This window comes from Salmo salar, chromosome ssa13 (genome assembly GCF_905237065.1).
Source record: "Salmo salar chromosome ssa13, Ssal_v3.1, whole genome shotgun sequence".
Classification (NCBI taxonomy): domain Eukaryota; kingdom Metazoa; phylum Chordata; class Actinopteri; order Salmoniformes; family Salmonidae; genus Salmo; species Salmo salar.
The window spans coordinates 49948252-49975035 of record NC_059454.1 but is presented as its reverse complement, the minus strand read 5'-3'; the positions used below and the strand labels follow the sequence as shown (position 1 = coordinate 49975035).

At 42.1% G+C, this 26784-nt stretch overlaps 1 protein-coding gene across 2 annotated transcripts; it reads left to right on the top strand.

The window, feature by feature from the left end:
• The first annotated feature begins 5834 nt into the window (after positions 1-5834).
• LOC106567372 (pleckstrin homology domain-containing family N member 1) lies at positions 5835-26549 on the top strand. 2 transcript variants are annotated; one of them, XM_014136533.2, is made up of 16 exons: positions 5835-6078; positions 8360-8450; positions 9105-9266; positions 10404-10484; positions 11433-11523; positions 15507-15643; positions 16274-16423; positions 19016-19096; positions 19472-19547; positions 19674-19819; positions 20314-20532; positions 22006-22242; positions 22910-23083; positions 23463-23681; positions 24415-24475; positions 25483-26549. In XM_014136533.2, exons 1-16 carry the CDS (start codon positions 6005-6007, stop codon positions 25668-25670), a joined length of 2187 nt encoding a protein of 728 aa, XP_013992008.1. In that variant the 5' UTR covers positions 5835-6004; the 3' UTR covers positions 25671-26549. The 2 variants fall into 2 exon arrangements, with proteins under 2 accessions (XP_013992008.1, XP_013992009.1); XM_014136534.2 differs by having other exon boundaries at positions 5860-6078; positions 16277-16423.
• The last annotated feature ends 235 nt before the right edge of the window (positions 26550-26784 follow it).

Here is a 26784-nt window from a genome sequence, read left to right as displayed (position 1 = left end):
ACTACAACAGTATGCTGTAAAGAGTAAAATGGAAGCCTACTCATGTCTTTTTGGGGGGGGGGTGTAAATGAATGGTTGCCCTGTAGTCCATCTGTCCCCTGTGCTGGTAGGTGGATGGTAATGAGTTTACAGCCTGGGCCCATAAACGCAGGCACAGCTATGTAGCCAGTCACACAGTGGATCAGAGACAGCCAGACCCCCTTCACCCCTCCATGGTCCCTCTGTGACTGTCACCCACCGACATTCCTGTACTGGTGTCGGTGGCCAAACAGCCCTTATCTGTCTATGGTGATGAAGCCACCGTCCCTGGAAAGGTTGGAGTGTCAACTGTGCTACAACATGAAAGGGTGGGACCCATATGCTTTTGGGGCTGTTGCCTAAGCTTAGGGGCCTTTTTTCTTCTGAAAACATCACAAATCCTAATAAATCAATGTAAACTCCTTGTCTAACTGGTTTATGAAAATGTTGTTATTTAGGTAATATTGGTTATTTGATGTTCTCTAAAAAACGATGCAGCAGCCTGATTAGGTTCAGGAGGGTTAAACCAGTTTGATAGGAATTCATGTAAAGTCCTTGTCAAACTAGTTTATGAACTTGGTCTTGGTGGTAATATAGGTAATTTGAGGTGTGGAATAGGAATGCAGTCATCATTCTTGAAAAAAGATATGGCAACCTGATTATAGGTTCAGAACTGAAAGGGGAACATGTGTGCGTGAATGTCCATTAGACTTGTCACAACAAAACATTGTGATTCACATTCTTGATCTGTGGAAATCTGTTGTTCCGTGTTTTATGTGGATAATCCAAAATGCAGTATTACCTGCCATGATACATACACTGATACATCACACCCCTTCCTTGAGCCCACCCCCCTTTGTTCATGTTTTTGTTTTAGAACTTTTTTGAGGGCCATGTATGAAGTGAGCCATGGAACCTTTCAAATATCTTATAACATCTTCATAGATTCATAAGCACCTAAACTGATTGATCTTCTCTTCAAAGACAGTCTGAAGTCCAATTAAGATTCCTTTATTGTTCTCCTGTGTGGGAGAACTTTGGCCCGAACGGTTCACTCTTTGACACCTGATGATGGGGGGCCTCTTACCCAGACTCCATTTTAAAAGGTCCTTGGTGTGACTTTAGCACCCCTGCTCTCACCCACTGAGTCTGAATAAACACAGGCGGGTGGCTTCCCGGGTAGGCCCAAAGTTAAACTCAAAACAACATATTGGGAGACACAATATGTGGGGACCGGGACACATCTTCAGTTAGTGGACTAAAAGGTTATGTGAACACATATCTTCATAATGTTAGTATACCTGGGTGCCAAAATTAAGTGAAGTAGATTATTTCATATGTTTACTACCACTATAGGCCTAGACAAACATTTCGCTACACCCACAATAACATCTGCTAATCATGTGTATGTGACCAATAAAATTTGATTTGATATGGATCATACACTACATGGCCAAAAAGACCTGAATGGCTTGTTATTATTACAATGTGGTATTGATTGTGGCAAAGCAGCCTATTGCCTCTACCCATTGAGCATGCTATGACACATAATCATAGGACCAAGTTGTGTAAATCCATCCTTGTTGGGAATAAAGAGATGGTATCTCATTTAGGGCCTACTAGAAAAAAATCCCCATCCAACAAGCATGAAATTAATGACTGTCATCTTGAAAGATATCACATTAAGTAGGTAATTTATCTTCACAAAACTGACATAATTGAATGATTGTATACTACTATTTACGTTTCGTTTTAGAAGTTTGATATGATGATTGGGTAGCTGTTAGGTGTGCCCAGTGCCCTACATGAACAGAAAATATGTAGGCCTGTTTATCAGGGTTTGGAATGCTTTTTGGCACTTGCCGATTTTATTTTATTTTTCACGGGAATCACGTCTTTGTGTAGTACAGGCTATGCACTTCATCAGAAATGCAACCGAAACCCGACAGAGACACGAGTGACGGCAGAGAACTTTCCCAAACTGTCCGTTTTCGTAAGGAGCGCTGCTTCCTTCTGGGATATGCACGTGGGACTGGAGTGCGCGCGGTGAGTCACCATTTGGTGTGCAGTTGCTGCGCGCACATTTATTTTTCCATGACATCCTATGATAGACTCACTCATCTGTCACACACACACTAGACTACACAGTCAATAAATCGCTTCAGATTTTGGTATATACCTGCCAACTCGTGGTTGGCTTGTCTGCTCCGGGGGAGTTATAACTATAAAAGGCTGTAATGTATGTGAAACACTTTTACAAACTCCACTGCCTCATCAATTGTATTGTCCTTTAGAAAATCCTTTTTACTTTATTTTTTGTTTGACAGTTTCAAGTTATTTTTTGCAGTTATTCATACATGATTCATTTTTATTCATACTAAGATAAGGGAATAAGAGAATAGAGGGCACTATGTGTTAGGGTACTTATGTGGCTTGGCAGTCATTGTATGCAACATCATTACAATTGGCTCATTCATCCACACTCTCCCCTGTAACTATTCCCCAGCTCCTTCCTGTAAAATGAGAATGTGTTCTCAGTCAACTTACATGGTAAAATAAGGGTTAAATAAAATAAATCAATACAATTAGGCTACATCAGAAAAGTCATGGACAGCCTCAAGTTTTTTTTCTCACTCAATGTTACATCTGAAACATACCATGGCAGCTTGTCTCTATCAAATTACAGCTATACTCCACATTCCACCTTGATTAAATGATTCTGCTTGAGCAGCACATAACCTTGTTATGGTAAATGTGGCTTTTCAGACAGGCTTTAGATTGCCATCTTGAAGAGTGGAGATTCCCAATAGTGTGTTTAACTAGAATGATGACTGATTTGTGCCTGGGGTGAATCCATTGCCATGACATTTAAAGCCCAGTCATGGACAGAAACTGGAATTAAAGCCTTGGGATGTGGGATGACCCACAGGCGATCATTAGTTTGACTCACTGTCTGATTTACCCGAGAAACAATTACCGTCTATTTAAGAAATGTTGTTTTGGGGTATAATTTTGAATGGAAGATTTTAGGTTTTTCGGTATTACAAAGATGTGCCCTCTCTACTCATAATAACCTCTAATTATGCTTTTATGAAATCCGGAAAACAGTTGCATCGCTCTTAGTTCTGAAGTACTATATAGCAGATAGTTTGTTTCGCTTTTTTGTTCACTTTTCCTCTGTTCCACATTAGTGTGAATGACAATGAAATTCACCTGACTGGTTATTTTGATAAAACAGTAGCAGTGTTACTATATATAAAACTATATGTCATAATCAAACAGGATATTATTTGTCTAATGTGTTCTTTTAGGTCAACAGGAGCTTGTGTATAGCAAACTGCATCCTGCAGAAACTGTAAAATCCCCCTATTCCACACTGACAGATAACTGCTTCAGCAGTGGATTGTGAGGATGGATTTAATTTAAATGTGGGATTATATTTCATATGCAAAAATCATACAAGGCTTAAACAGTGTACACATATTAGAGACACATAGGTAAAATACAGTAATCACATAATATTCTCATGGTCTGCTGTACAAGTATGATATCTTCATTTTGTAAAATGTCATGTAATATACTAATTTAAGTTAATTTTTGGTTTAAAGTGATGATTTCAAAAATATAGTTTTCCCAACACTGATTATAATAACACGTTTCTTTCCTTTCTTTGCCCATGTGGCTCAGTTGGAAGAGCATGGTGCTTGCAAACCAAGGTTGTGGGTTCGATTCCCACGGCAGTCCAGTATTTAAGTAACTACTGGATAAGACCGTTTGCTAAATGACTTAAAATCCTCAAGAGCCTATTGACACAAGGGTGCTTCAATCTAATCAACATAATAATAAAAAATCCCCATCAAAATCTGTCAATTTAAGCTAGAAGTATGGAGGTAGTTTTGTACCAACATAAATAAGGGGTTAAATATGTCTCCAAAAATACATCCTGAGCTTTATTATATCTCCTAGATATAGGACAGACACTTCAAAACCTTATTCCTTATGATTTATTTTTGACTGTCTTTATTGCCATTTATTATATATAACAACCACAAGAGAATTACCTGTCTGTTCCAATATCACAACCTTTGCTCCAGAGTGGCGCAGCAGTTTAAGACACTGCATCTCAGTGCTAGAGGTGTCACTACAGACCCTGGTTTGATTCCAGGCTGTATCACAACCGGCCGTGATTGGGAGTCCCATAGGGCTGCGCACATTTAAAAAAAAAATATATATATATATTTAACCTTTATTTAACTAGGCAAGTCAGTTAAGAACAAATTAATATTTACAATGACGGCCTACCCCGGTCAAACCCTAACCCGGACGACGCTGGGCCAAAAAACGAGCTTCAACAGCATACAACACTCCTTCTGTGGCCTCCAACTGCTCTTAAATACTAGTAAAACGAAATGCATGCTCATCAACCGATCGCTGCCCGCACCCACCCACCCGACTAGCATCACTAGTCTGGACGGTTCCGACGTAGAATATGTGGACAACTATAAATACCTAGGTGTCTGGCTAGATGGTAAACTCTCCTTCCAGACTCACATTAAGCATCTCAAATTCAAAGTTAAATCTAGAATCGGCTTCCTATTTCGCAAACAAAGCCTCCTTCACTCATGCTGCCAAACATACCGTCGTAAAACTGACTATCCTACAGATCCTTGACTTCGGTGATGTCATTTACGAAATAGCCTCTAACACTTTACTCAGCAAACTGGATGCAGTCTATAACAGTGCCATCTGATTTGTCACCAAAGCCCCATATACTACCCACCACTGCGACGTGTGCTCTCATTGGCTGGTCCTCGCTACATATTCGTCACCAAACCCACTGGCTCCAGGTCATCTATAAGTCTTTGCTCAGCTCACTGGTCACCATAGCAACACCCACCCGTAGCACGCGTTCCAGTAGGTATATTTCACTGGTCATCCCCAAAGCCAACATCTCCTTTGGCCGCCTTTCCTTCCAGTTCTCTGCTGCCAATGACTGGAACGAATTGCAAAAATCACTGAAGTTGGAGATTTATATCTCCCCCACTAACTTTAAGCGTCAGCTGTCAGAGCAGCTTACAGATCATTGCACCTGTACGTAGCCCATCTGTAAATAGCCCATCCAACCAACCAACTACCTACCTCATCCCCATATTTGTTTTTGTTTTTCAGCTCTTTTGCACACCAGTATTTCTACTTCTACTTGCACATCATTTTTCTATTGTGTTATTGACTGTACGATTGTTTATCCCATGTGTAACTCTGTGTTTGTCACACTGTTTTGCTTTATCTTGGCCAGGTCGCAGTTGTTAATGAGAACTTGTTCTCAACTGGCCTACCTGGTTAAATAAAGGTGAAATAAATTAACATTACTTACATTTCAGAATGAATTTGTTGTGCTCAAAGTATGTGGGGCGATAATAAACACTCCTTTGCGCCACAGGCAATTTCATGCTCAGACATGCCCCAGTCTGACACCACCATCATTCAGAGTGACCTGTATCTTCTCATGATGGCCTTCAAACATTGAGACGAGGCCATTTGGCTGGTGAAAAGTGTGAAATGGCACATTTCGCAGGGCCACGTCTTTGTTGTGGAATGGCTTTAACAGAGGGATCCCAGGCATGGTGTGAAATCCCTCACCCCACAAACGCACACACACACACACACACACACACACACACACACACACACACACACACACACACACACACACACACACACACACACACACACACACACACACACACACACACACACACACACCCTGTCACAACTCAAAGCCCCTCCCCCTGCACACACACACTCTCACTCCTTCTCACACACCAGTCTGTCTATACAGCACTCGCCCTGCCCACTTCTCCCTCAGTATCTGCCTGACTTCAGCAAGGAGCACACCACGATTTGGATTACACATTCACCATCACACAGGGAATAAAATACAGGACGTCTACAGAGGAGGTTACCGCCCCAACAACAGTAGAGCAACATGGGGAGCAGCATGTCATGTGTTCCTCAACACAACTTCAGGTTCTCCAGCAAGAGTTTCATACGCAGGAACAGGTAAGGATGGAATAACAATCCCTCACAAAATCCCTCACAAAACACTCAACTTTGTCTTTTCACTGTACTTCTGGTGTTTGTTCAAGACGGAGCCTAAATGTCATACATGTCTGGCTCATTCGTTGTGGTGTGTTATTTTAGACTCGCTGTTTCAGCTGGAGGGAATCCTGGTATTTCACAGCGTTTGAGCTGTATGGTTTAAATGGAGGTTGTGAGGTTTATGGGGTCAGAGTTAGGATCACATAGGTACATGAGAGCACATGAGCAGTGATATTGTTATGACTGTGTGAACACTTACCATAATTACAACTGTGTTTAAAAGTGTATGTGTACTGCAGTTACCATTTGCCTCTTATTTGCATCTAAGCTGATGTGTCGGTTCTCAGATAATATGGTTGCTTTCTCTTATCAGGATCTAAGCCCCATTAGAATAGAATAGACTGGTTCGAATAGAATAGGAACACTGCCGGAACATGAAGTGTCAACATCCTGGTCATGAAAGAATTATCTTGTATGGGTTGGACGACTGCTCAAGTATTGATTAACGGTGCTGTAAGCTTATGCTACTTTAATGAGCTATCAGTATAAATAAATCAAGACTTTCCTATGCTACTTTAATGAACTATCAGTATAAATAAATCAAGACTTTCTGACCCTCAGAGAAAGGATTTATCTTATGGGCGATTCCACGCCTGCGGGAGCGGAACATATTTTTGGTATCTCAGATTGATCTGGTAATTCTCACATAGAAACCTCATTGGGAGGAAGGATGTTTGACATGCTTTTTACATTTGTATCCCGAACCATTATTTATTTTTCATCATGATCAGTGTGTCCATTTTAGGCCCTTTTTAGACCTACTGTATACATGCCTCCTGTAAGACCTTATGATCTGGGAATCGTACATGATACACACAACTTATTGGTGTCATTATACTCCTTGCAGTGTGCTCTAAAATATGGAGAATGTCTAGATTCTGAAATACACATTTTCACATTCATTTATTTAATAGGAATATCTCAAAACTACCCTTTTTGATTTTGTTCATTTTAAGACATTGTTTGGAACAATATACTCTACAAGTACATCAACATTCCAGAGTGGGCTCTCTCTCACTCTCTCTCTCTCTACGCACGTGTACACAGATACACACACACACACACACACACACACACACACACACACACACACACACACACACACACACACACACACACACACACACACACACACACACACACACACACACACACAGGTGAATGGATTGTTCAACTTGGAACAATAACATCAGTGTTCTCACTTCCTCTATGTCCTGCTGTCTGTGTGTTAGGGAAACAGGCCAGGTTCAGTTCAGGTATTCCATACAGAGCCAAGCGAGTGAATGTGAATGCCAATCCAGTGACACAAAGAATGCTAGGTTCGCAGCTACCTATCGATTATCTGCATTCCTCTTCGAATTTACATTTCTGGACTGCGTCAGACAGTCAGTGTACACAACATATTGTTCTGTTCAGAACTCAAAGAACAGGAACCTGCAAAATTGTGATCTCTTTATTTGATGATTGATGCTTGCCAGTCATGTTAGTCAGTTATCAGATACTGATCCGAAGTTGATTCCCACATAGCGCGAACAATATCTTTGTTGTTATGCTAACTACATTCAGATTGGACACAGGGAGATAGACTCGAGGGAGATTGTAAAAGTTGACTCCCTCTGTTATCAATGCACCGGAAAAGCTTCGTTATAAAGACGTGACACTAATGATAACAGATAGGGGTCAGTCGTGACAAAGGAAGACATTGAAGCCTGATTTATCTATTCATGCCCTGCCTATCTCAGACACAAGCCCCGATTGTTCTGCTCATTTCAATTGGTGATATTGAACGGAACAAACAAGGGGGTTCCTGGTCAATTGAGATGATACGATGAGACGCAAACCATGTTCGGACGTCATTAAGCTGTCAAGAAAAAAAAAGGGCAAAGGTTGGATTGGAATGGGAACTTAGAGGAAAAAAAGGCCAGATTTACAATGCGAAACCAAGCAGTTCTTTTACACTCCACACACTTTCAAAACAAAAACCAGACAAGAGAACTCTTCAGAAAGAAACACATTTGTCTTGAACTCATTGTTTTTATCTGCCATTGGGAACCCAACTGGTAGCACAGCAAGCAGATAGGCTAGGCTACATGCCTGTATGGTAAACATGGGAGAGCAAGTTCTAACACATGCTTCTCTCCTCCCTCCCCTCACTCTCCTCCCTCCCTCTCCTCCCGAGCAGCAGCCGCTTGTTCCGTAAAAATTATCCCCAGGAAGGACAGGAGAAGTCCAACAGCATCATCAATATCCTCTGCACTGTCACCCCGAGGAAGGTAAGGGCTGCTGAAAATATGCATCTCTCTCTCTACCGTAGACATATTTCATGTCATATTGTCTCATCTCACCATATCAGACAACACACTTACTATGTCCGTACCTGTATACAGTATATATCTATCTACAATGAGCTACCCTTCTGTCCCTGTACCTTTGGAACCAGAAAAGTGTTCTCCTACAGGGACAACCAAATAACCCTTTAAGAAAACACATTACCTCTATGTTAGTCTTGTCTTAACAACCAAACTTATTTAACCTTTTACTGTAGTGGGCTAAATCAAGGTCACACAGAGTGATTCTTGGTCATCTTAAACAAGTCTACTTTGAAACAAAAGTACAAACCTCACACACATGGTTAAGGGCTTTTGAATAAGGAGACACCTGGACCATGTCAGATGTAGAGTTAAAATGTATTACATTTTGAGTTTGCATCCCAATATTACACTTTATATACATCACAGAAGACTGAAATATTACAAAACTGTTTGACATAGAAAACACTTTATTAATGATGTAAATATGAAAAATATTAATAACATTCCACCCATGGGGCCAAAGAGGGCACTTTTGTTTTTTGACTACAGGAAAGGGCTACGTTATTTTGTTGTGTACAGTGGTCTAATGTTCATTGACGTGATTGTCGGTTGCAGGAAATGACCCATAAAGACCTGCAGACGATCGAGAACGTTAAGTGGGACCCTCCGTTCCCTTACGACCCGGTCCACGGCTGGAAGAAGAGCAGCATCAATGTCAAGAACTACGGCAGAATGGTCCACCATTCTAAAGTCCGTTTCCGTTTTCTCCACTGCCAGGTGAGACACACCTACACACACAGACATGCACACACGCACCAACTTGGTCTCAGGGCAATTCGTATTATTCTGTACGTAAATCAGTGACACTCCATTTAGTATGATATATTACATTACGGTAGGTTATGTTTAAGCAATAAGGCCCGAAGTAACTACACCATTAGTAGGTATCATACCCTTGGAGGTGCTCAGAAATATGTAAAGTATGTTTCGTATGGCTCTGAGGCCAGGCCATGCGAGCACGCACACACACACACACACACACACACACACACACACACACACACACACACACACACACACACACACACTTATATCACTTTATATACACTACATGACCAAAAGTATGTGAACACCTGCTCGTTGAACAATCCAAAATCATGGGCATTAATATGGAGTTGGTCCCCACTTTGCTGCTATAACAGCCTCCACTCGTCTGGGAAGGCTTTCCACTAGATGTTGGAACATAGCTGCGGAGACTTCCTTCTATTCAACCACAAGAGCATTAGTGAGGCCGGGCACTGATGTTGGGTGATTAGGCCTGGCTCGCAGTCGGCGTTCCATATCATCCCAAATGTGTTTGATGGGGTTGAGGTCAGGGCTCTGTGCAGGCCAGTCAAGTTCTTCCACACCGATCTTGACAAACCATAATAACACAAGTCCTTATAATCCAAGTCCGAGCACACCACTGCCTATAGGTGTAAAATGACAGTCCAATCAACGTTGACAGCATTATTGGATCATTAAGAATAAGACCAACCCGTTAGAAACACAGGATGTTGTTGACAGGATAACATCCTGTCAACAGGATGTTAGGCTCTGGTCAAAAGTAGTGTAATTTATAAGGAATAGGGTGCCATTTAGGACACATCAATTGCACTGGGTCAAGACGCCACTCCTTTTGCTCATCAGAGAAAAAGAGTGCGGAGGTCTGGGTAGAAACAAAGACTATGTTGCCCCTCAGGACCACCGTAATAGACATATAGTCATAACGTGATTTTCCAGATGGTGTTATTAGACAAGCTGAAAGTAGATTATGGGATTCTGGTGTTATACTGTTCTCGCTTCAAGTTCCAGACCTTAAATCCTGCATAGATTGGTTTGACGATATCGGCTATGACCTCTCTCTCTCTGCAGGATGTGCATGACTGCTACCTGGACCTTTTCCAGACACACCTTCATTTTGTCTCCAACAACACCACTGGACTCACCTACCAGGTGAGGCTTTCCAACCAACTGTTTTTCAAAGGCTGCCATTATGTTATTTATGGATATATTGCTGTCAAAATGTTGTAAATGAATGAGTGATGATCGCAAATCACTGAAATGGTGAGGAAATGTTTACTATGACACAGTAGTTTCCGTGCAGTGATTGTAAGTCCCTCTGTATAAGAGCATCCGCTAAATGACTAAATTGTAAAGGCTACATCGTTTTCAATCTCTGTTATGCCTCTAGACATACGTTCCTTGCCAACGGCTTATGTGTTGGTAAACATAGTGAGTATGATTCTGTCTCCTAAACCTGTCTCACAAAGTATGAGCAGTCATGAATCACTGTGGCACAGTGTCTATGTTTTGTTAGCTCTAGACTCGCACCAGACTCAGTGACAGGATGGGAAGCTGCTGGATATTGGATATTAGTCATTGAGTAAATGATGACAAATGTAAGGCCTGATACAATCATAAATGTACCTGGCTGGCTTTAGTTTCAAGCCAACTAATAGTGATATTTGCGGAAATTAGAAATGTAATTAGATTGAAATCTTTTACGAAAGGAAAACACAAGACCGGACTACGATATCGTCACTATTGGATGAAAAAATCTCCAAAACTGAAACAAATTATGATCATAAAATCACCAAACTTCAGAAGCTATTTTGTAAACATTTTCTCGGTCCTAGAGTCATAAAATGTTCAGAGTACATAAAGGGGAGTGACTGATTTCAATTCATATAGGTTCGAAAATGTTAATGTTCCATAAGTTTACAGAGAAAGGAAAAAAATATCAAATTTGGCAAAAATGAAGTTATGATGTACAGTACGCTTGAAAAACAGTGTACCCCATCCTTTCTATATAGTATATTGCCATGGTCCCGACAATGATACTGTATGATGAAATGGAATGATTGAATGACTAAGATTTGACTTGTGTTTTGTGCTGTGCAGGGGACTCTTCCTTTGAAAGAGCTCACCATCTGCAACCTGCAGCAAAACTGTAACTACAGCCAACCCCAGGAATTTGCATTACAGATCAACGGTGAGTTGGCCTTTTACTTGAAAGGAAAAAACGATTAACTTCATGTGCTAGTGGTATTCAGAACTGAGACAGCATGGAGCGCTGAGATGTTGCACTTGTCTGTTTTATATTTTCTATTGACTATAGCCAATCAGTCTGTGTTGAGTTGTCATTGAATCGTCTTGTAGGCTGTTTATAGTTGTTTATGATTCACAGGCAAGCTTCAAGCTACTCTGTAACTCAGTGGTGTGCTAGACAAGGTTTTATTCTCAACAATTGAGACAAAAATATAGGAATGTTGGTTCACATTTGCATAAAAACACCAATATTGTAGTGTCTAAATGCCCGTCTTCTTTCAACCAGTCTCAAAGTTACTTGAGATGCGAGCACATAACTCGACTGTCACGGAAATCTTGTATTGCTGTCAATGGATGACGTGTGCATAAACATGACGTAAAGCGCACGGTTCTCAAGTTTCGTTTCTCTCTCAGCAAAGACAGACAGAGCCCACATTCACTTTCACGATCCCAAGCCGAACATCACATGCTATTTTCAACTGGTGGCGTTTCCTATGTTCCGACGTTCCGGTGATTCAAAAGTGCCATGACCCCTTTCACCTCCCCTCAACCACCAAAACTAACTAGAGTTGCCCCTCTCTGCTCTCGGTCAGGGGGCCAAGCCTCTCTTGAAGGCCCCACTTGTTATACAACAGGTGCCCCTGAACTCTCTCAGCTGTCGAGGAAGAAAGGCCAGGGCCCGCTCTCAGCCCTGTGAAGACATATAATCTATAGCACATTCCAGGGGCACCCTAATTAACGCCTACTAGTTTGGACTCTTGGGATCTGGGCCCGTATCCACAAACATCTCAAAGTAGAGGTGCTGATCTAGGATCTGTCCATGTAATCTTATTAATTACTACCTTAAAGGCAAAACTGATCCTAGATCAGAGGCTTTGCCCTGATCTCCAAATGTTCAAGGACTTCATTATCAACTTCACTGTGTCTTTGATAATGATGACCAAAAATAGTTGTAAGCTTAATTTGAGCATGGTTGCCATATCTGATATGCCTTAGTCAGCTTCTCTATTGTCTGTTCTATGGCATGACAATGAAGGTCAAAGGAGTTGGCTAAAGCACAGACATACCTGGCAACTGGGCTAGAATTGGAATGGTTTGGGATTGAAGTGTGTTTGATAATGGGATCTTCGTTGTTTCTCTGAATTCAACATGACACTAATATGATACTTTTTGTAGACACATGAAGTCAGCTCAAGTCATGGAGAATTCGAAGTCTCTTTATTTGTATTTCTTTATAATTCCCAAAATGTTTTCTTTGTTACGCATGGCCAAACATACTTCACATTCAGAGATACTTCTTGGAACAAACTGATTTAATTAAATATTGTGTTTCAGATGTTTTCCCTGTTCTGAGAGAGCCTTTATTTACCTAGAGGGAGGCTGCAGTGCACTTGACTGGAAACACATGTAGAGTTAGCATGACGAAACTCTGAGTCAAGTGAGAGATTGTGTTCAGCAGCGATATCGCGGAATGAAAATCTTTCACATCTTCCTCATTGCTACACTGATGAATCAGCTTTACTGTAAGCCCCAACAGGAGTTGACTTAGCATGATGGATAGGCACACGTACACTCCCTAGAAAGTCCCGGGAAGTTCCTACAAAGGTTTAGTTAGGGTCATGTCGCAACAGTCATAACTTGAGTAAGTCTGTTTTTTCATATTTTTTGTATTCTGATAGAGATACATTTGAAATGAGAGGGGGATGAGACAGATGAGAGGGCAACACAGCCAGGAAAGTGTGGCGAAGGGAAGGAAGTGGGAGCTGGACACAATGGGCTCAGAAGTCCGGAGTCAACAGCGCTACCCGTAGTCCGGACTCTCGCACTCCTATAAGTTTGCTAATTTCACTTATTAACATCAGCCAGACCACTAATGAGGTGGACAGGTCAGAACAATAGGCCTAGACTGCAGAAATAACCTGTCATACCCTCTGTCAGGCTTTCTCCGACCTCACTTGACCCGTGGAAAAATGCCTAAATCGAGGGAGTGTCATGTTCAAGGGCAAAAATTAAAGCTGGAATGAATAGAAAGAAAATCTACAAATAAGAGCAGCAAGGCTGCCGATTAGGGAACAGTCAGCTGGCAAGGCAAGCGTTCCTGACAATCAAGGCCAGCCCTAGCCTTTTGGGGGCCCAAGGCAAGATTTGGTGGAAGGGGGAAAAACCTTTTAGTGGCCTCCTCTTGACGGCTGAGAGAAATATTTAAGTTTTAAAGTAAATATCCTGCAGTTCTACACTTTTTGCCATGGGGCGGAGAGAAAATGTTGCAATTTTATAACACAATACCTGCAATTATTCCCATTTTGCCATAGGGTGGAGAGAAATTTGTACAGTTTTAAAGCTAATTTCCCGATATTCTAAAGATTTTGCCATGAGTAATGCCATGTTAATGATATTGAGTGATTGTCAGTAACTGACATAACAAGAGAAAAACAGCTAATGCACAACCACATTTTGAACTTGCACTTTGTGTATTCTACTATTCCAACTCTCCAAAGTAAGCTGAGAGCAGTTCCTAAGCAATCGCTTATGTCACTTATGCCTGGGGCCTGCCCTGCTAACAATGACAAAGGCGTGGGAATGGAATGAAAGAGGCTATCTCGCCTGTTATCTTTGGTATGTGTAGGGCTGATAAAGGGAGATTCCAGCTCTTTTAACATCAGGATCTGTAGGCTACATTCCTCTTGGGAAGGAAGGCAGTCCGGAGGAAGGTGGGCTTAGGTCTCCGCTAGGCGAGCTGTTAGGAGGCTAAAGAGGGCAGGGGCCATATGTGTCAAGCATCTCAAAGTAGAAGTGGTGATTTAGGACCAGTTTTACCTTTTAGATCATAATGAATAAGATCACATGGACATGGGGGAACTGATCCTAGATCAGCAGTCATGATCTAAGATGCTTTATGAATACTGGCGCAGGTCACACACGCTCTCCTGTAATGGTTTACGTGTATAGTGCATTCGGAAAGTATTCAGACCCCTTGACATTTCCCACATTATGTTACGTTACAGCCTTATTCTAAAATGAATTTAATCATTTTTCCCACGTCAATGTACCCCATAACGACAAAGTGAAAATAGGTTTTTAGAAATGTTGGTAAATGTATAAAATAAAACCGAAGTACCTTATTTACATAAGTATTCAGACCCTTTGCTATGAGACTCGAAATTGAGCTCAGGTGCATCCTGTTTCCATTGATCATACTTGAGATGTTTCTACAACTTGATGGGAGTCCACCTGTGGTAAATTCAATTGATTGGGCATGATTTGGAAAGGCACACACCTGTCTATATAAGGTCCCACAGTTGACAGTGCATGTCAGAGCAAAAACCAAGACATGAGGTCGAAGGAATTATGTCGAGGCACAGATCTGGGGAAGGGTACCAAAAGATTTCTGCAGCATTGAAGGTCCCCAAGAACACAGTGGCCTCCATCGTTCTGTGATATTTCCGTTAAATTATTTTTATAAATTTGCAAAAAATTCTGAAAACCATTTATTTGCTTTACATTATGGGGTATTGTGTGTAAATCTATGAGAGAAAATATTACAATTTCATTCATTTTAGAATAAGGCTGTAACGTAACAAAATGTGGAAAAAGTCAAGGGGTCTGAATACTTTCCGAATGCACTGTAAGTCAGTGGTTTCACACGTAACCGAACCTGTTTTGACGCTACAGGGGATATTTTGTGGAAGTTTGACAGAATGTGTAATGACAGGGAGCTCTACTTATTTATAAATATTTTTTTACATAGTTTCTTTCTGAAATAGCGGGAAACCCAAAAGCATGATTTACCGGCGATGACAAGCTGCCATTGGCATAACGTAGAGCTTTCTATTTGTAAATAAATAGGGTAGGGCTTCAGTTGGAAGCATTGGTGGCCAGCCACTTCCCTTTTGACACCTCTGACCCCATGATCTTTGACCCCTGCAGGTGTCAGCCTGAACCCCATCATTGTCTACTGTTGCAACCAGGAGGAGATGGACCTGTGGTTTGGCCTGCTCAAAGAACACATCGAGATCAACGGGGGCACCCCCATTGCACCTCTCGAGACCTACACCAGGGTTAAGGTAATCAAATAATACTGTTTCATTTGTATGGCAGGTCAGATGGAATTGAAGGAAAGAAAACCAGTTAAGTAGGCCAACGTAGGAGCTACACCCTGGGTTGATCCTGATGTTAAAAAGTCATCCATCAACAGGATGTGTTGAGTCATGGCTGTCTCTCCTTGAGGGCATCATGATCCCAGGGAGCGGTCTTGACTGTGACCGCACCACGACCACATCACTAGACTCACATCTGCACTGGGTCATAGTATGGCTACACCCACGTGTGTGGAAAAGGCTGATCACATATATTAAATAGGTGATGAAATACAAGTATAAGGGCACGTTTCAGCAATGCAATGTTCTGAGAATGAAAACAAAAGCAAAAAATAATGAATGCTATGTTGCTTCTGTACCACCTCCAATAGTAACAGCTGGTGTAGGAACAATTTGTTTCATTATACAGTTGTATACGATATTATTTACGTATGATTGTGCCACTATTAAATTAGGAAAAGCCCCAAAATTATGGCAGTAATAGCTCATACTGTGGAGAAGTTCTGCTATGTGTTTAATGTTTATCCTTCATAACTGGTGGGGTAAAGTTGATTATTTCCATGCCTCGCTAATGTAAACATGTCTACCTGTTTCTAGCAGAAAGTAGAGGAGAGCACGGAAGGGAGAGAGGAGCTGAGGAACTCCATCAGTAAAGAGCCCATCTTTGAGTGGGAGGGTTCTCAGCGTGAGAGTCTGGGGCCCATCACCTATGTGACCAAAGTCCACCTTCAGCACCTCCCATGCCAGGTACAACACCCACCTCACTGAAATGTTATAACCTGTCATGTTACTGAAACATTACAACCAGTCACTGAAACGTAAGAACCTGCCACTGAAACATTATAGCCACTAAAACATGACGTGTCAGTAAAAAATGTGAACATTTGTCCATCTTCTCTGGAAGTTTGACATTAATATTCAGATATCACTAAAACAAAGAACCCTGAATGCGCACAATCCACTTGCGCATAAAAAAAGAAAACATATTAAGATAGATGAATAAGATAGTGTATTCATGGTCTTGACTGTTGCTAAGATGTTTTGCGAAACTAGACGATTCGTGGAGTTGTCCAGTAGACAGTTATGACTCCTACCCATTATCAGACTGACAGCAGGGATCTGAGAATGAGTAAAAATAACATCATCAATCAATAGCATTTACCGCAGAGCTCACTGTCTCACACACAGTATTCTATAACTAACATTATGGGGACACACAATTCAGTCCCCTTCAAAACCCTATTTTCCCTAACCCTAACCTTAACCCCAAAACCTAACCTTAACCTAAACCTAACCTTAACCCGAGCTCCTAACCCTAAAACTATCCCTAGCTCATAACCCTAAACCTAATTCTAACACTAATTCTAACCGTAACCCTAAGCCCTCTAGAAATCGCATTTAACCTTGTGGGGACTAACAAAATGTACACACACACACACACACACACACACACACACACACACACACACACACACACACACACACACACACACACACACACACACACACACACACACACACACACACACACACACACACACACACACAGTCTTGTATAACTAACCTTGTGGCGACACAAATTCAGTCCCATTCAAAATCCTATTTCCCCTAACCCCTAACCCGTACCCTTACCCTGAAAACCTAACCTTAACCGTAACCCTAGCCCCTAAGCCTAAACCCAATTCTAACACTAATTCTAACCTTAACCCTAAACCCCCTAGAAATAGCATTTGACCTTGTGAGGACTAACGGCTAGTAAAATTTTTGTTCGTTTACTATTCTTTATGGAGACTTCTGGTCCCCACAAGTATAATAAAACACGTCCACACACACACACACACACACACACACACACACACACACACACACACACACACACACACACACACACACACACACACACACACACACACACACACACACACACACACACACACACACACACACACACACACACACACACACACACACACACACACACACACACTACATAGTGCATAAGGAGTGGGCTGTGTTGTCTGCTGTGACCCATACCTTGTAGAAGGGTATGGGCAGTACAGGAGTCTACTACAGTTACTGAGACTCCTACAAAACATGTTACTCTGCTAGCCAAACAGGACAGCAGCCAAAGAAATACATAAAGGCCATTGCTGACTAGGCTTAATCCTATCAAAAAACATTACTCATGTAGCCTGCGGGTAAATCTGCAAATTAATGTTTGGTGGGAAATAGCAGTAGGCTGCTTGAAGTCTCCGGGAGAAGAGTTTGAGGGCTCGTAAACTGGGTGTGTGAAAGGCAGTTGCTTGGCTAAAGCAACAACTTGACTCACCTCACAGCTGTAACGTCAGCTGTCTGTCAGGCACGCACACATGCAAGCACACGCGCTCACACACGGTCGGGGAGATAACAGCCCACTTGCATTTAGCTACTGTTTCATTGTAAGGGCCTTTAATATTTGACACAGAAAGCCCAGTAGAACTGTGTAACAGCAACACTGCTTCTGACCTGAACACACATTAGCTCGAAGACATAGCACTTCATCTTACACTGAACACAAGATACAATCTAAATCAAATCAAATCAAGCTTTATTTACACAGCACATTTCAGACATGGAATGTAAAGCAATGTGCTTCACAGGAAAAAACGAATAAAAAACGATTAAAATAAAAACTGAAATATTTACTACACAACAAACATAAGAGGATAAAAAAACTAAAGAATAACAAAAACGGAATTACTAAAAAGCACCCTAAGGAAAAGCAAAGCTAAAAAGTTATATTGTAAGATCTCTTTTAAGTATGTCCACCGTTTCGGCACCCCTCAGGTTCTCTGGCAGGCTATTCCAGAGGCTGGGGGCATAATAACTAAAGGCTGTCTCTCCATGCCTCTTGGTCTTAGGCTTTGGAATAGTTAAAAAGGCCAGTGCCAGAGGACCTGAGGGACCTACTGGGTACATAACTTAAAGCATGTCTCATGTATTGGGGTGCACAATCGTGGATTGATTTAAAAACCAATAGAAGAATCTTACAATTATTTCTAAAACTCACAGGCAGTCAGTGCAGAGACCTTAAAACCGGTATAATGTGTGTTCTCTCCGTTTGGTCTTGGTCAGTACCCGTGCTGCAGCATTCTGTATGTTTTGCAGTTGACCAATGGCTTTCTTGGGTAGACCAGACAGGAGAGCATTACAGTAGTCAAGACTGCTTGTAATGAAAGCATGGATGAGTCTCTCTGTATCAGCCTGAGAGACAAACATCCGCACCATGGCAAGATACTGAACATTGAATTAGCTATTGAATGCAGTGAGAGTTGATTGTTGCTTTTGTGTCCACTATAGGAGCATAGTGACAGACTACTGGTGATGTACCCCACCACTCTGATCATCCTATCAGAAGAGTGCCACGGCCTGTTCTACAAGGTAATTTTAAAACGTCCCGCTGAACCATGGATAGACTCTTAGCTAGCCTGGTCCCAGATCTGTTTGTGGCATCATGTCAAATCCTTGTCATGCCAAGGAGTTGGAGTGAAATCATAAACAGACTGGTACTCAGGCTTACTCTTAGCTGCAGTATAGATATTTAGCATACAGTAGATGTACAGCTCTGAACCTAGTCTCACCTCTAGCTCGTATGAGTGACTCATAGCCTATGACACCTTGATTACACTCAAGGACATACTTTGTCATGTTTGCTATCGTCTCCCTCTGATCTGTCTGTGTGTCAGAAGTGTGTGTAACAGTGTGTGTGTGTGTGTGTGTGTGTGTGTGTGTGTGTGTGTGTGTGTGTGATCGCAGGGGAAACTTCCACTCAACATGATCACTGTGACCACACCCTGCCAGGACGTCAAGCCCAACACCTTCATGATCGAAGGTAACTTGATCGCTGAGCTACACTAATTTTTAAATGTAAATTGCAAATTAAGTTCACTTAAGTGCAAATTGCCTCATGCACACTCCAATGAGTGGCTGAATCCATTAACTGGCTCTGCTTTCCCAGGCAAGCTGATAAACCCTATCGTGGTGTCCTGTCTTGATAAGAGTGAGTTCTGCGACTGGATCCAGTACTTCAAAGCCTCTGATGTCCCCGTGCTCAGTCCCCCGCCCCCCGTATATGACATCATCTACACCCCCACGCCAAGAGAGGTGAGACACCCCCCCCAACCCCCATCGTTAGCTCAGGACCATCCTAGATTAGAACAATAAGAGTTGGAGTCCAAAAATGGATGGAGCAACTAAGGACTCTATCTTTAATTATCCATGTAGTGTCTCAGAGTAGGACACTTAGGATCTTAGGATCAGTTTCCTCCTATTCATATTCATTATGATCTAAAAGGCAAAACTGATCCGAGAGCAGCAATATGTTTGGTAGCCCTGATTTGACTATAGCCTCATTCTATTCTATTGGAACCCCTATGGACAGCATTATATTGGAGGCTATTGCCATATCAAGGCTATGAATCTTGCATTAATTTACCCATTCTAAGTTACCTTGTTTTGGTTTGGTGCAAGCACGTTGTCTTATTTATGATCCATTAATGTGCAACTCAAACCATATTCCACCTCAATTTTACCTGTGTTCAACTGTACGTTTGATTGGTTTCATTTGTTAACACGTCGTGCTGTATTATTCCAACTAGGCTCCAGAGTTTGACAGGTGGAGTGTGAACAGCCAGAGCCAGAGTCGGAACAGCCAGGGTCGGAACAGCCAGGGTCGGAACAGCCAGGGTCGGAGTGAGTCTCTGATGCTGGGCCAGTCCCACAGTGGACGGGGGTCAGGGTCTGGATCCCACCACCTCCAGTTCCCCCCCAGACACGAGGACAACCCTCTGTCCCCAGGGTACACAGAACCCCTGTGTGTAAGTCTGCATTTGAACACTTTCTACCAGACCTGGATCAAATACATAGGTCAAATACATTCAGATACTCAAGCTGCAATTGGTTTAGGTTGTCCAGGGCCTGGTTTCCTGATAGCGATGGAACTTACGAGTGTTTTAACGATGCATTGTTCCTATAACGGCCAGAATTGTCATGTGCTTCCCAGAACACCACGTAAAGAGAGCGTTCACAAGTGCATCATTGGAGCATGTGTCAATACTGATAGGATCAAAAGAAAGGCAAGCGCTGATCTTGGATCAGCTTCCTCCATTCAAATCTTACCTTAACATTCGACTTATTCCACAATCCTGACGACGGATCAGCTCCTAGAGAGATATTAGGCAACAATTACAGACAGCAGCCCACAATTAGCAAAATAAAACTATTAAATTAACATGAAATTGCGAACTCCAAGCTCAATGAAGTACACCTCAAAAACAGTGTTCAAAAGTATTTGACCGAGGTCTGTTTTCTACTAAGAAACTAGATTAAATTTGAGTGTGTACTACTGGTATGCCCACGTAAAGTTAATTTATGTACTTTTACACTACGGCATGTGGTGTTGTAAGGCTCTGCTCTGTGGTGGGGGTATTTACGTAGCTGGTATAAAGCATGTATCTGATGTCCACAGGACTCTATCATGAAAGAGCTTGTTTGTTTTGGTGGAGTTGGGCAGAGCAGTAGGAGCACTTTTCGTTTCCAAAGGTGAATTATTAACCAAGGTCTAGACCATGCCTCTCCTGTTACAACCCAAGCCAACACTGAAGTCCTGAAGCCTCCCGAAAACGAGATCAAAACATATTTGTTTTTTCACCATAAAGACACATTTGACCATAAAAAAATTAGGGGCACTTACTCGCTGCCTTAGCAATCAACAGTTTACCTGAGAACAGAAAGATCTCAAGAATCAACAGAAGTGCCGTATGCGATCAAGACCTTGATCGGTCTCCCTAAAGAACGAAGGACCCTGCAGACTGGTCGCTCATCCAATTAGCTTATAGCGGGAAAAGCTCTCTGCCCAGAAAACATGTCGTGTGTAGCCTACTTGTAGCTACTGAACTGCACCTCCCCGGTACATATTAAGATGATTTGAAATCTTCAACTTTCCTTGCTTAGACTTTGGCAACGAATAACATCAGCTAGACTTTGGGTGCTATTCAAGCAAAGCAGGAATACAACTTTACTTTTCAGGGCGGGTATAGGAACAATAGCGTCATAACAGGTTCGCCAGATTACAGATTTGTTTGAACTCTTTGGGCTGATTTCCCAGATCCAAATTAAGCCCTGGACTAAAAAGCATGCTCAATGGAGAATATCTTGGTGCTTTTTAGTTCAGAACGAGACTTAGTCTGGGTCCGGGACACCACCCTTTTGTGTTAATTCGCATCACCCCTGTTAGTTTTGATGTTACTGAGCATACTTGACCTTTTCCCTCTGTCTGTGTGTCCTTACAGTACAGTTCCAGTCGGCCCACGTCCACCGAGATGGCTCGACTGGGAAGCTGCAGCAACAGCGTGTCATCCCACACCAGGCCTGAGCGCGACCTCCGACCTTTGTCGCAGCGCTACTCCTCCCCGCAGCGCTGCTCCTACCTCACCCCTGAGGGGCCGGTGTACAACATGCCCTACTCAGGCCTGCACTGTGACCGCGCCAGCACCCAACAGTATCTGGAGATGGCCCCTCTCGTCAAGGTACTAACTTCAGCCTGGTCGCTAACTTGATTATGGAATATTCCCTCTGGGACTATGCTTTGCTGTTCATCATATGTGCTAGAACCGAAACAGTCTACCACAAAACAACAGGGCTGTCAGTTAAAGGAGCAGAAGGATAGTTGCCAACGGTGTAAAACGATATGTTACAGTACCTCTCCAGCTTAATTCAGTAGATATGTCTTAGGGAAGATATTACCCCATAAGTGCTGGACAGGAAACAACTTTCCGTAACCTTCGGCTATCATTGGGTTCCTAAACTAAATCAGACAGCACTCAGGGAGAGCAGCCTATTTTACTCCGCCCCACTAAAGACACTAAAGACAGATCAGTGTAGCAGGCTAGCGGCATACACTCCACGAGTCACACACTGCACACGAACTCAGACAGTTGTCACGCTAGTAGACTACACCCTCCAACTCCCCCGACCCCTCTGTAGATCATGTCTGAGATTAGCCCCATCTCTCCGCTTGGTAACCCTACCCTAAATCCCAGCACTAAGTGTGGCTTAAATGATTAGCGTCTGCTAGTCCCTGAGCGTGAGAGCGCTAGTAAAGAGAATGGCCATTCATGTACTGTGCTGAGAGCAAAGACTGACTGTGAGTGACGGAATAATAATGATAACCGCTGGAAATCCCTGTGTGATCAGTCCAACAGCTGGAGCACTCCACAGACGTCCCTGAAGTACGCGTCGCTTTCTGCCCCCCAACGGCACTCGGACATGTGCGCCCCTCGGCAGCCCCTGTCGCCCCTGTATGACGAGCCCTGCACCCCCGACATCTATGCCCAGGAGGAGGAGAGCCGGCTCAGGCAGCAGCCAGCGGTAAGTGGGTCATGATACTGGATTCAAACGTCTCAGTTTACACCACAAGCGCACCCGGGAATTTAAGTTTTGTGTCTAGACTCTAGTCTCAGTATTGACACATTGGCAGGGTTGAGATCCATTTCTCTTCAGTGGATTTATATGCATGACTGTCATTGGACAGATACTTCATCCAGTTAATAAATGCTAGTAATGTAAATTGGGACATTTAATTTCAAAACATTTTCCATGTTCAATTCAATTCCTTTCAATCAATCAAATCTATGTGGCCCTTTTAACATTTACCACAAAGTACTTTACTACTTGCATTCTACTTCTATTGCTACTACCAATTTGACCTGATAGCTTTCTCATGCTCTCTTCCTCCGACCCTCAACAGCAGTGTGTGAGAGGACCACCACAGCAGCAGCAGGACCCTCATCTCTTACCCTCCTCCTTCCAGCTGCGCACCCCTCCCCTAGGCAAGCGCTGCCGGAGGAGTCTCGTACTCACCCAGGGCCAGGGGCTGGAGATGGAGGGCCCTCAGGGGCCAGACCAGAAAGCTAAGGCCGTCTCCAGACTGAGGCTGCTGCCTGCACCCAAAGCAGTGCAAGAGGAGGTGAGAAACTGAAACTCATTGACTCACATTCACAAAGCGTGAATGATGATCCTAGATCCCTCCTACTCTGAGACACTTTATTTATACGGGCCAATGCGACTTACAGTGTGGAGTTGTAAATGCAATATTTATTTAACGTTGTATGTATGGTAAGCATGTGGCCGGGATTCAATCCATACTGTGTTGTAGCATTGTAGCGCTTGACATTCAAAGGTAATTTCTAATGAGAGCTTGGGACTATAAGGTTTTATCTTCATTTTTGTCAAAATTATAGTTATTGACATAGCCTTGTTCTGTACAATGTTATCTACCTACAGTATGTAGTACTCTAAATATCCCAATTCATGTTGTTAAATAAAAAGAATGTAAGATAAAGAATGCTGACACCATTCAAACCAATGAGGGTTCGGAACTTTAAAGCCAATTATCTCAGGATCATCTTTGTGCAGATATAACCTTGTATTCCCAAGCTCTCGAATTAAGCCGACATCTGCAGCCTTTACCTTGAATGCAATCTCCACAAACACAGGAACATTGCCTTTAAAAGGCACATTGTTGACAGCGCTGTAAGGTTTCAATTCCGGCCATAGTTAATGCATTATGGATCAATCATATTTATTTGGAATACTGTGGGTATAATCTCCATTTGTTGTACTCTATAATAATCCTCTCTAAAGTACTATTTGTTGTTCTTGTACATGTGAAGCAACTTTGTGTCCTCATCTTTTAACAGAGGGTCTTCCCCGTGATGCCTGCTATGAACACCACCCAGATGCTATATGGTTTCTCATCAGGTAAGAATGTCAAGCATGCTCATGTAAACTTGCACACTGCACTCACAATGGAACAACATTCTTCACCTTGTACTGTTAGGACCAGAAAATTATACTATGTTATGCTATGTTTTAAAACTGAAACAGCAAATAAGTTGGTTACCTTTAGCTTACTATGTATTTAGCATTTCTTTCTGACAAAAAAAAGGAATGCTCACCTCTCTATGATATTGTCACATTGTCAATCACACACTTAAATCCCACTAAAATCACCCTTAGTTGGTAACAATTTGCTTCAAAATCCTCAATGACACAGAAGTCTATTCATAGGGGGACTGTAGTTTTACCACTTCCAAGAAAAACAGGGCATATTTACACATACAGTATAGGCCGGTATAGTATAGAACGTTAGACTATTGGACTGGGTGTGTCTGTCACTGTCAGCATGCAGTCAGACAGGCTATCTCTGCAGAGAGAAAAGTGCAGGAAATGCACAGATGTGCCAATGAAATGGAGCTTAGGCCAGCTTTAAATGCCATGTGTGCAGGTGTCTCATGGGGGGGAAATCCAGTGTAAGAGAACACTGTTCCAGACTGGGTTACTACTAGCTGTGATTGACAGCACACAACTGGGCAAGGGCTACTCTCTCTAGCTCATATCTATGGGTCCTTTTATCTAATATAAAAACAGGATGAGTTTTAAGAGGTTATCTCCAAATATAACCCACTATATAATTGGATATTAGGACATTCCAGGTGATAATTTCAAACTGTATGTTTTTGCACAATTCCCAGGGGAAAACAGAGGACAAACGTGGGTGATGTTGTATAGGCATGCCACAGTACTGGTTTTACAGTACAGTACGATTATATGTTAAGCCGAATAAGGCAGTTCACACACACCATGAGAGAGTTATATACATTGGACCTGGTCCAAAACTGTTTCCCAATCTGGGCGAGGTCTTCTATTCTTCTTCTTCTACTGCTATAAAACTAAAAGCCTGGGAATCGTTTCTCTTGCCCCCACAGATCACAACTCGTACCTTGAACCATCTGAGCCAGATGACCAGCAAATGGACTATGACAACATTTGGGAGTACGACTGCAATACTGGGATGATTCAGCCCATGTCTGGAATTTCGCCACACCGGACGGGATTAGACTTCGGGGCCAGAGGCCTGGGTGCCATGGCTACCAACCAGCAGAGATGGTTATAAAACCAAACAATGGACTTGCGCTCGTCTGGACGTGTGCAAACAACAGATCCCCATCAGAGAGACATAAAAAAACCACTGTGGAAGCTCACTACTGCATATTATGCTTGTGTCCCAAATGGCACCCTATTCCCTATTTAGTGCACTGGGCTCTGTTTAAAAGTCATGCTCTGTATAGGGAATAGGGTGCCATCTGAGACACACCATATCATCCACAAACCTCATAAACAATGTATTTGTTAGATATTCAGTAGTCAGAAGAATGCTTTATGTGGGTGTGATAAGAGTACGGTATTTGTATTTAAGCTGCACTACTGTACTGTATGTTAATGCAGATAAACATGATTCAGCAAAATCACTTTCCCACATAACAGTATGAAAAGGTAGGAAACAGCCTACCACTGCCTGATATTGTAGCATTAATGAAAGTGCAAAATGTACATAGTTTTTAACCCTGGGCGCTTGAAAATGTATTTTTTTCCACTACTGTGTGTAGGCTACTGTGCACTGCATTGGGCTTCATATTTTACATTTTGTGACTTTTTGTACTATTTATGAACATTTTCTTGAATACCGTCCTGTTTCCATGCTTTTTATTGTGTTAACTTTTTGATTAGTATATTATATAATTATTATATTCTATCCTCAGACGACTTGTCTTTGGTTGTAAGCTGTAAAAAGCATTCCACAAAGCTAAAAAATAGCAACATCTGTATTATTTATTCAATGTTATGAAATCACAAAGCAAACTTTGAGGGCTTAAAAGGACTTTCTGCATTGTGCTACTACCTCTGCCAAATGTTGCTCTTCTTTGTGTGGCTTGTTTCTTCTACTTTGTTTGAGGTGTTTATTTACAATAAAAAGTACATTACATTTCTCTTATTCCTGCCAAATGCTTTTAATATCAACTTGGACTGATAATATTTTCTTGATTATACTTTTATTATTTTTAGTGATGTTTAGTAGTAAGTAAACTGAACAAAAACATAAACGCAACATGCAACAATTTTACAGAGTTACAGATCATATAAGGAAATCAGTCAATTGAAATAAATTCATTAGGCCCTAATATATTTATTTTACATGACTGGGCAGGGGCGCAGCCATGGGTGGACCT

What these genes read in the sequence shown, in the direction of transcription:
- LOC106567372 (XM_014136533.2), top strand. Translation starts at nt 6,005, where the DNA reads ATGGGGAGCAGCATGTCATGTGTTCCTCAACACAACTTCAGGTTCTCC. An exon ending in AGTTTCATACGCAGGAACAG is followed by an intron (nt 6,079 to 8,359) that starts GTAAGGATGGAA and finishes CCTCCCGAGCAG; the next exon opens with CAGCCGCTTGTTCCGTAAAA. An exon ending in AGACCTACACCAGGGTTAAG is followed by an intron (nt 15,644 to 16,273) that starts GTAATCAAATAA and finishes ACCTGTTTCTAG; the next exon opens with CAGAAAGTAGAGGAGAGCAC.